Consider the following 12,252-nt stretch of genomic DNA (forward strand, 5'->3'; position numbering starts at 1 on the left):
TGGCATAATCTTATTTTATCACAAGAAAAAAAAATCAATTAAAAAAAAATAGAGAAAAAAAAAAGAAATTGATCAACAAAAAAAAAAAAAAAAAAACATACACACAAAGTTACACATAAAATCATTTTTTAAGATACCATTGCTGGAAAAAAAATCAAAATATTGTCAAAGCGAAGGCTAAAAATGTGGTAAATGCTCTCAGAGCCACACTTTATTTTTCATATAATAATAAAGTTAGTTTAAACCCCTTTCTTCAAATGCAAGCTATGATATAAATTCAGTTGCTTTGTGGGAGGGTGTTGTTGTAAAGTATAAATCAATTAAAATAAGTTCTTGAGCTGTGCAAACCAGGATGAGTTTGTTGATGGGCGGGCATTTACCACATTTTTAGCCTTCGCTTTGGTAATATTTTGATTGTTGGTCGTACATAAAACAATCTCAGTTGCCTCCGCTCCGGCTTCCAATGTGGTAAGGTTTTCCGTATGATAAATTGAATTGGTAATACGGGAACCCAAAGAAGCTTTAGTTGTATGTTTGTAGTAAAAACGTTCAAAGATCTGCGCGTTATGATTCCAGTTGGCATGTTCCTTGACCACTTCAATGGTACATCCTCGCACAATTGCTTTTATACTCAATGCTGATTTTATAGAATGCGATCCGTACAGCTTAATATTCACACCAGAGCTATGCATGATTCCTTTATCCAGTTAGCGACCGATGCACTTCATGCAGAGCAGACTTTGTTTACATCCTCAATGTAGAATTGAACAGGCAAAACAAGGATTCTCACCTGTTCCAAAAGTAAGTACATTGGACGATTGTTATTTCATAAAGATACTAATGTTTTTCATTGTAGGAAGATTATGCACAATGAACAAAAATGGGTGGAAGTCAAGAACATTATCACCGCCTTGGTATGTCTTTTTGTAAAAAAGAATGCTTCCTTCAGATTACTAATACCCACCTTTACTGTTTATTAGGCACAAGCACGTTTACGATATCAAAAAAAGGTTTGAAAGCTTTGGCTGATACTGTCACGTCATCACGCCGCACCTTGACCTTGACCAATGTACTTGCTGATGAGACTAACAACCCACCTATTGATGACACCACCAACAACTCACCTACTGACGATACGACCAATCCACTTGCTGATGATACCATCGATGACAATGACGGCTTTCTCTTCCCTGGTGCTGATGACATCTTTACTGCTAATTATCGTGAATTTCAACTGCATAGATTGAAGTACAAAAAGGTAAAAAAAAAAAAAAAAAAAAAAAAAAAAAAAAAAAAAAAAAAAAAAAGAAAGTAAAAAGAGGTGGCTATGGTATGCTCATTACTACTATTTCTTTTGCATATACTAAAAGAATAAAGCATATCTTGTAGCTATATTGTTGGTATACTTGTAAGTATTGTTCAATTCATCATTTCACTCAGGTAAATAAAGAAAAAGGAAAAGGACTCATCATTCCATGTATTAGTCGCAGCAAACTAAAAAAAAGAAAAAGAGGAGGAGGAGGAATTTGGATGTCCAAGAGGATCTAAATAAGAAGTACTTGTGAAAGAAAGACTACAAGCCAGCGTTATGCTCTAGGTTTTTGTTATAAGAGCACAGTTTATATAATTCCCAAAAAGAGCTTGGTTTTTAGGGGAGTCGAAATAACAATGCCCTTACGAATATTTATTTTGCTTAAGGATAAACATAATATTCTGACTTCAAAATGGTTTTTTTTTGAGAGGATTAAGGAAAAATGGAAAAGCGGCAACTTATTTGTTTATAAACTTCTCAATATTATTTTTGTTCAAATTAGATATGTAAATATACGACTCTACCGACCCTCTTTTACATTGGTTTAATTAGGATCCAACGAATAAAAGAATGGGTACTTGGACAGCCCTTGTTCTTCTTGCGTACTCATTCGGCACAGTTACCAGATTTTAACAACCGATACTGGAATTTGACATAGAGCGCGTAACTCAGAAAATTCATTTGACATCAGATTCGGTTTGTTCTCAAGGATTGCTGTATTATTTAGTTCAACTTGTGGGGTCTACAAAAATGATGCAATTTATGGCTCATAAACCAACTTTTACCTTCCCTTTACCTGTTCACAAGTAATAATGACCATTGTATCATTTATTTTGTACATATAAACACGTGGTAGTTTATTATGCTATCTTCACTATATTTTATAGTTAAATATCCATTTTTTATACAAAAAACACCCCCGATTAAAAGTAACAGTACAAGTATTAACTGTTCTTTATCTTTAAATATAAACACCTGTTTGCTTTCTTTATAGTTCATATTAAAAAGTATGTTTGTTTATTTTCATAATTACAAGGTTCAATGTTTGTATTGTCTTTCAAGGGCTCAATTTACAAATAACCAATCAAAGCTGCTAGTTTATGTGGCGTACATTTTTATATTTTTGAGGGTTAAGAAATTTTTTTTTCCTTTTCCTAATTATACAAATGTCTGGTAGACAAGGTAATAGAGCAATCTTTAATTAAAAAAATTGTTTTCTTATTTGCTATATAGGTGGTAAGCTTAAGCCTCTCAAGAAGCCCAAGAAGGGTTCTCAAGATCTTGACGAAGTACGTAGAATTGTACAAAAAATATTGTAAATACTTAATCTTTTACTTCTAGGAAGATCTTGCTTTCAAGAAGAAGCAACAAGAAGAAGCCAAGAAGTTGAAGGAGCTTCAACAAAAGGCTTCTGGAAAGGGCCCATTATGTAAGTTACCTAGCAGTATGTATTTTTTATACTAATTTTTCATTCAGTGAGCGGTGGAATCAAAAAGTCTGGAAAGAAATAAAAAGGACAATTGTTACATCTCTTACATGCGTCTTCCATTGATATATAATAAATCATTCCCATATCCAAGATCATTTGTATTATTTATATCTTCGTATGTTGTATTCTTAGTGTTTGATTTTTTTTTTTGTAAAAATCAGGATAAGGTAATGAAAAGGACAAGTGGATAGCATTGTAAAGATAAAAGGAGATACAATTGAGCTGTGATTATTTAACTATTGAGATGTACATGCGCATTACAAGGCGATTGTTGAATAAATAGTCAAGTTCAAGAACTCCACAGTTAATTCAATGTTAAGGCTAATTACTGATATCTTAAACAAACTTTTGTATGTTTATAAACAACCATATAAGAAGGAAAATAGAAAAATGTAATAATGAAAGAAAATATCTGATGTCTTTTTTTTATAATGTACTAAGAATAAAAATGTATCATTAATAATCCAGTGATTGTTTCAAATACAAGTACTTTAGAAAACATTCTTAAAATACTCTTGTCATGTAAAACTGGCTTTCTTTTGTTTTACTGTGGCGTACTGTATTAAAAAAATAATTTTTTTAGAAACAAACGCCACTTGTCTATTACTAAAAGATACTATGGATTCACTGAAAACTTTCTGAAAAAAACCCGAAGAAACAAGCTATAAACTACTTTTTTTTTTTTTGGTTCAGATTACGCTTAAATCAATTCTACATTTATGCTCTAATCAAAATAAACAAGTTAGTTCCAAAACAATTAAGTTCTTTGAAATATTGTTACACGTTGTTAAGAATGATTTAAAAGCGGTTAAACTCATTATTAAAGTGGTTGAAAATTAGTTTATCTTAGGAGGAATAGATTGAATAAATAAAACATTCTGGGAATATTTTGTAGAAATAATGTCATAGAGAATGACACTGTTCTTCCTCAAAGTGTTCCTGGCGTAGCTTGTTGTGCTAATTACATTCATTTTATTGTGCTTATCACAGATAATTAATCCAAATAGGCCAAAAAGGACAGCTGTTTATATAAAAGAGTCAATCAGACCATATTATGGTCAAGGCAAATAAAAATACGGAAACAGTAGGGCGATATTTCAGGCTTGATAAAGATTGTGGAGATTTTAATAAAATAAACATCAATAAATAAAATATAAGACCTACATTAATCTCAAGCAGGATAATGTATTGCTGCATGTTTGTAGACTTTTATATTCATTCATATTGCTTAAGATTGACTATAGTAAACCTGTAAAGACAATTATTTTCTCAATCTTCTAGAAAGTATACAAATTACAAAGAGTTTTGTAAAATTTTCAACTGAAAAAAAAAAAACTCTTTTCCAATTAGTTATCCCCTGCAGTTAAATCTCAACAATCGTTTATTTATCAATGTTTTGGAGCAAGAAAACAATGAATGCAAGAAACCAAACCCTTTTGGCAAAAGCGAAGAGTTAAGAAAGACAATGACTATTTTGATTATCAAACTCGAGGAGAATTGATATTATATTATTAAATAGAAATAGATTTTTTTATGAATTATTTAAAGAAAAGTATACCAACCCCTCTCTCTTGTTTTCAATTGAAGCAGAAAATAGGAAATTATAATGCGTAAATAAGAAGAAAATACAATTAATTTAGTATAAAGCAACCAGTAAAGTACATGCTCTTGATATCAGTTTAATATTCATGTAGACATATTCTCATATTTCCTATCAAGTAAATTTACCATGGTGCCTATGTGATAACAAAGACAGCCGTATGTAGCCAAAACCTGATGGTTTGCAGATATCAAATATAGACGCATTATTGGTCAAATTGACAATCAAAAGCTTGCATACAAATTAACGCTCGAGATTCTTAATTGTCTTCATATTTTACGTTTAGTCATAATATCTCTCCTTTTATATATTGTGAAAGTCTTCAACGCTATGTATGATTGGATGTGTTTCAAACACTATTCTTTGTGTATATTCTATAAAGAGAAAAAGCATGTGTTTGCAACAAGTCGTATATCTAAATAATAGCAATAAATTATTAATAAATGACAGAAGCTAAAGACATTTTAACAATGCATTATTAATTGATGTTCAAAATAAGTAACCTGAGTTTTAACTATGTATAACTACAACATTTACTCTAAAGATCAGGATTTAGGAAAAAGGAATCTGCGGAATTAACCTTAAAATCAAGACCAAAGATGGGCTTAATAAAAAATATTTAATAATATATTTTATTAGATTTGTCTATACCAGCTATATTAATTGCATGGTATTGGTTAGGTTATTAAGGAGCATATCCACAATCAAACCATCCATGAATTTAAATACAAAGAGTGCGCCAATGATCAATTTTTATTGAGCAATTTTTTTTAGGAAAAGTATGCTGACAATTTCAGAAAACAGTGTGCAACCAGTTTTACCCTCAGCTTATTGTTTTCTCTTTTTTTTCTTATTCACATTCGTTTTAATTGGGATGCCTCATTTGCTTCCATTAACTCATTTATTTTCAAGGTCCAAGTCCGTTTTATCAAAGATACAGCACAAAAAGAGACAAAATTATTTTTCTGAAACAACATCAGATTGTTCTAATTACTTTTACAAAAGAGGCAATAGTCATCTCTTTGGCATTGAAGGACGAGCGAAATCAGAAGAGCTAGCATTTTATTATTTCACTAAATCAGCTTCACTTGGACATCCAAAAGCAGAAGGCATCATAGGATTTTGCTATGAGTTTGGAATCGGTGTAGAGACTGATTTTGTTCAGTCAGAGTATCATTATCAGTTGGCAGCCAAACGATACAGAGATGGCCTTAGTATGGCTCGTTTGGCTTTCCTCAGAAAATATGGTCGTCCAAATGTAAAGATTGATCGAGCAGAAGCCGAAGAGTGGACAGAACGTGTAAGAGATCAACCAAGTGCGATACAATGGGTCATAGAAGCAGCAACTCTCCATCAACATCCTGCTGCACAGTATGCTTTAGGTGTATGTTACCACGATGGTATTGCCCTTCAAAGAGATGAGAAGCAGGCCTTTCGTTGGTATAAGGCAAGTGCCGAGCAAGGTCATGCACGTGGCCAAAGTATCCTCGGGTACTGTTACGGCGAGGGACTCGGCGTAAAAAAGGATGTGGTGGAAGCAATGAGGTGGTACAAGCTATCTGCCAATCAAGGTGAAACAGTTGCCATCTATAATATTGGCTACTGCTATGAAGAAGGTATTGGTGTTGAAAAGAATGTAAATGAAGCCATTAGATGGTATAGACTATCAGCTGAACAAGGAAATGCGTTTGGTCAAAACTCATTAGGCTACTGTTATGAAGATGGTATAGGAGTCGAAGTTGACTTTCAAGAAGCAGTGAAATGGTATAAGCTGTCAGCAGAACAAGGTTACCCTTGGGCTGAATGTAACCTAGGTTACTGCTATCAAAATGGCATTGGCGTTGAAAAAGATGATGTATTAGGCTCTTATTGGTATAAGAAGGCTGCACTTCAGGGACATGCAAGAGCTCAGCATAATTTGGGATTTTGCTATCAAAATGGTATTGGTATAGAACGAAATGAAAAAGAAGCTGTTAAGTGGTATCGACGCTCTGCTGAAAGAGGCAATATATTTGCTTATCATTCACTTGGTTACTGTTATCAAAATGGTATTGGTGTTGATGTAAACGAACAGGAATCTTTCTTTTGGTACTGCCTAAGTGCTGAAGAGAATCATCCTCCAGCTCAGCTCTCTTTAGGCTACTGTTACCGAAATGGCATTGGTGTTGCCAAAGACGAATCAGAGGCTGTTAAATGGTTCAAAAAGAGTGCTGAACATGGTAACGCACTCGCTCAGAATTCACTTGGTTTTTGCTACGAGGAAGGCATCGGACTCAAGAAAGATCCGGTCCTTGCTGTTTACTGGTATCACAAGTCAGCTCAACAAAATAACCCTTGGGCTCAATGCAATCTAGGATATTGCTATGCCAACGGTATGGGAGTACAAAAGGACGATAAAAAGGCGGTGAAATGGTACCGAAGGGCTGCCGAACAAAATCATAGTCGTGCATTAGATAAACTGGGGATTCATCTTCAAAATGGACTGGGTGTTGAACGTAATTTGGAGGAAGCATTTGAAATGTTCAAGAAAGCAGCTGAACAAGGTCATGTATCTGCACAATATCATTTGGGAAGTTGCTTTGAAAAAGGTCTAGGCTGTACTATAGACTTAAGAAAAGCCATTGATTGGTTTGAGCGTGCTGCGTTAGGTAATAATAAAAAAAAAAAAAAAAAAAAAAAAAGCTGAAAGAAGCATACTCATTGTTTTATATAAAGCGGGCTGTCGAAGTTCTCATGAACGGCTCCGAATGTTAATTGTTAGAGAATGCTTATTACCTTCATCAAGCGATTCATCAATATCACCATTTACGACTATCAATGAAGAAGAGTTGATTCGTTGTGGACTCATCATTGGTCACAGTGCGCCTGCTGCATAATTTAATACTTTCTAATCCCATATACCATTATTTTTTATACTGCATCTTCTCTCTAATCCATTTTATAATAAACGCTCCGTTTATATCAAAGCTATTTAAATCATTTTCTTTTTATTATTAAATAAATTTGTTTGTTCTTTTAATCGTCTTTGATAGAGCAACCACGCTCATCAACATAACTAATATATTGGATGTGCCTACTTCCCGAATAGCATCCAAAGTATACTGAGATCCTGTCTTTTGCCAATAAGCACTCATATAAGCCCAAGCATGGCCTATTGAGGCCATTGTGAGTACAGTTAATGCAGATCGCTCTGAAGATGCTCTTCTCTCTTTCAATGCTAATGCTGATAATAAGCCAAGAGCAAAATGCATGACACCTAAAGCACGAAACGTATCCACTGCAACAGCTGTCGTTTGCTCAATTTGATATCGAAGAGATCTGGATGTAGTGTCTACAGGTGATGCTATATAAATATATCGGTTCGTTGTCTTCCAAGGTCGTGCTATTAGTGCTCGAGCAGCAGTAAAATGATAAATCATGTTGATGAGTAGTGGTAAATTATTATCTTTGAATATGAAGTTCAATGCACTTTTCGCGCAATATTTAGTATGGCCTTTGATAAAAGCCCAAGAAGAGGGAGGACGAGTGTCGACAGGCAATGGTTCCAACACTGGTGAAGGTTGAATATCCATTTTATCCAGTTGGTTTGGCAAAAACGTTTGTGATTCTTTTGGTGGAGATGGTAAAGAATTAGGCTCTGTGTTTTCCTTGTTGGAAATAAGTGAGGCAGTGGACATGTCTAAGGAATCACTCATTATCTTCTTTAAGAATGAAAGGAGAAAAAAAGAATAAATAAAAAACAAAAGAAAATTGTATTTTATTTTCTATAATAATCATGTGAATTTTATTTTTTCATGATTTCAATTGCAGTCTCACTATCTGCCTTCACTTGTTCGTGTGTTTTCTTTGCGATCTCTTCAATTTCTATTATTTTTCGTCGTAAGTCCTGTACAAAACGTAAATATTTTTCCTGGTTTTCGGCTTTGTTTCGCTCCATTTCAATTCTACGCTCAATAACTTGTTTGTTTATTTCATATAATTCTTGGTCGGCCGCACTTAGCTCATTTTTTGCTGTAGTTTCTCTTTCTTCAATTTCTCTTTCTTCAGCTTCCAACAATTTTACTGATGCTAAATTATCCTGTTGCCATTTCTAACATATACGCTATTTAGTTTAATATTTTTTTACTAGTTCTTCTATTTACTGCTTCTCTTTCTTCGTATTCTTCTTTTCTTTTTTCAGACATTTTCATGTTCAATTGAGTTTTTGCTTGGATATCACTAATCTCCTTGACTATTTCTTCAAGTTTCTCTCTCAGTTTTGATATATTGATTGTCATTGTATGCACTTCTTCACGATAGTACTTGTAAACCTTTTCTAAGGCAGGCTAACATGATGCTTTATGTGAGTATAAAAATACAATGGTTATTGTTTTCTTTACAATATGTTTTGTTTGGAAGTCAATAGGAAAATCTTTGATAGGATCCTCGCTTATCGGGTCAAATTCTATCTTCAATTCATCTTCTCGAATTTCCAACGCAGGTATGGCAGCAAGTTTAGCTATAAAAGCATTGTACTCTCGCACAGATGCATCAATCTTTTTTTTTCTTTTAGTTAAAAATAAAGCTATTATTTGTAGGATTACCTGACTTATCAGTTTTTTATATCTGTCCTCTTTTATTTCAAAAGATTTTTGTAATTCATGCACCCTTTTTTGCCCTTCACTAGCATCCTCACTGGATATTTTCAGTTCTAATAATGTTGTGTTTACTTCATCAACCGTCAGATTACGGTTTTGTAGATCTTGTGAGTGCTTATTGATTTCTGCCTCAATAATTTCTTTTTCTCTTTCGAATCTAGCAATCTGTTCTTTACTTTTTCCTTCCAACGCCACACTTTTCTCAATTTTTCTACTTTTCTTTTCGCAATATGCCTTGAATTTTTCGATATCGGTTGTTAAGTCAATATTTCGCTTTGTGACGTATTCTAATGTCGGCTAATGCACGCAAAATGTTAAAAGTTCAAACTAAATAAAAATGCCATATCTTTCTTTTTATTTACATTAGTTCGATGAAATTCTTCCAGCTGATCTTGCAGTGATTCAATATCAAGGTTTATTTTCTCTTTTATATCGGCTGCCATCAATTCGGTTTTTGCTAATTAAAAATTATTATTTTGGCTAAATCACACATATTAAACTATGCTCACCTAGAACTTCCTCAAATTCCTTATTAGATTCGCTCATATCCTCCATACCATTCATATACTCGGTCTGAGCATTAAATGCGTGGTTGGAAAATATATAATCAAAATAGTTCTTATCAAACATGAGTCCTGACATATCATCATCATCATCATTTATTGGTGCTTGTATTCCCTTGCACAGTTCTGCCATCCAATACAATAACGCGAGAAAATTTGGGTATGAATGCGGTGCGCCGATGGACAAGAGTGTCTTGGGTGTAATAACATCCGCGAGTGGACATTGGAGCATTCGAAGCGTCTTGGGCAGTTCTTCATGAAAGTTCCTCAAAAGCTCTATATCTGGATCGATGATTTTTAGTAAATGCCTAACCATAGCTTGAAAATCGCTGGATGTAAGTGATCGAAGGTTACGTCTTATTGAAGGTAATTCTTTAGCGTACTCAGTCTGAAGAAGAAATGAAGCAATTTTTGTGATATATCCCTTTTGCTGTTCAGGGTCTTTGAATGGTTTTGTGTCATAAACAATCTTTCTTTCATGTGTTTCTTGCTGAGATTCATTAAACTGTCTGACGTACTCGGATAAGCTCGCTTCACTGAGTATACTTGTTCGACTACAGAATATATATTTTTAGATTTCGTTAAAAAAGGGCATAATCATTTCCCTTCTTTTATCAGTTGAATACCTTGAGTTTATGGTTCTTTCTTCATCATAATCGTATGCAACGGGCCTTGATTCGATACGATCGGCTTGTTGTTCAGGTGTCTGTAGTCGATCAAAGTAATAATTCAATCTTTCTGGTGTATTCAACGATAATCGTTGTATCTTTCTTGCAGACTCACTCAAGGAAAGTACGCTCTGTCTTTTTCTGCTGTGAGAAGTGATAGCTCCTCTTGCATCTTCACTAATTTCTGCCATTCTTGTGATTACTGTAAAAAATAAAAAATAAAAAAAAGTTTAAAAAAAAAGCAACAAAATAGTGAGAATATAAATATCAACATTAATTCATCATCCGACTACGCGAATTTACGCGTTTCGCGTCATATCTTTCTTTTTACTTTATTTTAATAAATCATCTAGTCTTATTTGACGAAATAAACTATTATTTACAGCTGCAGGCTCACCAATCAATTTAGTGGGATGTTCGAATGTGACAGCTGGCAGCATATCATCCCCACAACAAACAACTGCTATGGTTGAAAAATCAAATTGAACGATATGAAAACACCAAGATTCTAGCTGCTTTCCTTTATAAAATAATTTGATCTAACAAAAATTAAAGCTATACAAGGGGAATAACCAAATAACCATTCTTACCTGTTTGTCTTGATTGCTGAAGCTTAATTCTTGAAGTTCTAAATAAAGCCCTACCCCAATTGCCTTTGTATAGCTCTCTTTGCACCCCCATATTTCATAGAAAGTTGAAAGTTTATCGCTTTTACTATTCATTATCAGCTTCATTTCATCTTTTGCTAACTAAAATAACGTTGTGCTTTAGCTTTACATATATATATATATATATATTTACTTGTGGTTCAAAAGAGTTTATAAAATCATCAATGGATCCTGTTGTCGGCCGAACTATGTTTACAACGTCTACTCCAATTTTCATGCCTTTTATGCACCCAAAAATGACCCAATTTCCATCGTGTGATGTGTTGAAGTCTATGTCCGCATGATTTTTCTAAATTGATGTAAGAAAAGGGTACCTTAAAAACAAATAAACTTACCAGGAAAGGCTTTCCTCCTTGATGCTTACCAAACTCGAGTTCATCCCACGGTACATTTAAAAGCTTGGAAAAATAATATCGACGTAGCAGAATACTAGCTAATGCCAAGTGCTGATCTCGAGCAAACTTAAATCTCAAGACAGATGTTGTCTCTTCCGTTGTTAATTTACCAAGTGCCCATTGAAACTATTTCAATGCATATTGCTTTAATTAAGAAATCTCGGAAATCTTGTTGAAGTGACAATTACTTTTTCTCCTTCAAATGCATCTTGAATGTTGAAGCATAATAACTCAGGTTGTGCTATTTTCATTATTGTTTTTAAAAAAAAATTTAATTAAATAAATCTCAAACTCTGTATACAAATGTCACAGTGCTGCTGTCATTTTTTATATCTTTTACTTCCAAAGTACATAACTCGGATTGATTTGTATCTGTAAAAAAGTATCCCTTGTTCTTGCTTGGTATAACAATGACAGGTGTATCTTTGTGACGAATGTGAGAATCATAAAGCACAAGGTTTTCATCATTAGTGCAATTCCCAATCTCACTGTTGGTGTAATTTTCGATGAATATCTGGTTTTCATAATCGAATCCTATCCATGCTATATGATCTTTTGATTGTCTATCACCGTCAGAAATGAGTCGAAATACCCAAACACGCTCCAGTCGGGTTATTCTTGTTTTCTCTGAGCAAATCGTGTGTTGTTGAGCATCCAATGGACTATCCTGCTGCTGTAATTGGCTTAAAATCTTTCTTTGTTGCTCAGAATCTAGTACATCACCCAATGGCATGTTATCTGCTATAGGAATAAGTTGTATAACAGGCTCTATAGTCTCAGCCACCAAGAGTTTTCTTCTGTTTTGATGTTTCTTAACTCTGTTGCTTAAACTTTCAAACAGCTTCCACCATTTCTTCTTCCTTTTGATCTCAATCTGGTTTGAGGAATGAAGGTTGTACTGCCGTTCTTTTCTCACAGCT

At 33.8% G+C, this 12,252-nt stretch overlaps 4 protein-coding genes across 4 annotated transcripts; 3 read left to right on the forward strand and 1 right to left on the reverse strand.

Moving 5' to 3' along the window:
- Nucleotides 1-880: 880 nt before the first annotated feature.
- On the forward strand, nt 881-1,498 carry RO3G_07626 (uncharacterized protein; the record flags this gene model as incomplete). Its single annotated transcript, XM_067662216.1, has 4 exons — nt 881-914; nt 981-1,258; nt 1,390-1,408; nt 1,485-1,498. 4 exons carry the CDS (start codon nt 881-883, stop codon nt 1,496-1,498), a joined length of 345 nt encoding a protein of 114 aa, XP_067518317.1.
- A 980-nt stretch (nt 1,499-2,478) lies between these two features.
- Nucleotides 2,479-2,823, forward strand: RO3G_07627 (coiled-coil domain-containing protein 72; the record flags this gene model as incomplete). The annotated part of the gene is made up of 4 exons (XM_067662217.1): nt 2,479-2,494; nt 2,546-2,601; nt 2,654-2,741; nt 2,789-2,823. The coding sequence occupies 4 exons, from the start codon at nt 2,479-2,481 to the stop codon at nt 2,821-2,823; spliced, it is 195 nt and encodes a 64-aa protein (XP_067518318.1).
- Nucleotides 2,824-5,275: 2,452 nt separating this feature from the next.
- Nucleotides 5,276-7,277, forward strand: RO3G_07628 (uncharacterized protein; the record flags this gene model as incomplete). Its single annotated transcript, XM_067662218.1, has 2 exons — nt 5,276-7,049; nt 7,117-7,277. The coding sequence occupies 2 exons, from the start codon at nt 5,276-5,278 to the stop codon at nt 7,275-7,277; spliced, it is 1,935 nt and encodes a 644-aa protein (XP_067518319.1).
- A 117-nt stretch (nt 7,278-7,394) lies between these two features.
- Nucleotides 7,395-8,078, reverse strand: RO3G_07629 (uncharacterized protein; the record flags this gene model as incomplete). The annotated part of the gene is made up of 1 exon (XM_067662219.1): nt 7,395-8,078. The coding sequence occupies one exon, from the start codon at nt 8,076-8,078 to the stop codon at nt 7,395-7,397; it is 684 nt and encodes a 227-aa protein (XP_067518320.1).
- Nucleotides 8,079-12,252: the final 4,174 nt, after the last annotated feature.

The sequence above is a fragment of the Rhizopus delemar genome, genomic scaffold (assembly GCF_000149305.1).
Source record: "Rhizopus delemar RA 99-880 supercont3.5 genomic scaffold, whole genome shotgun sequence".
Classification (NCBI taxonomy): domain Eukaryota; kingdom Fungi; phylum Mucoromycota; class Mucoromycetes; order Mucorales; family Rhizopodaceae; genus Rhizopus; species Rhizopus delemar.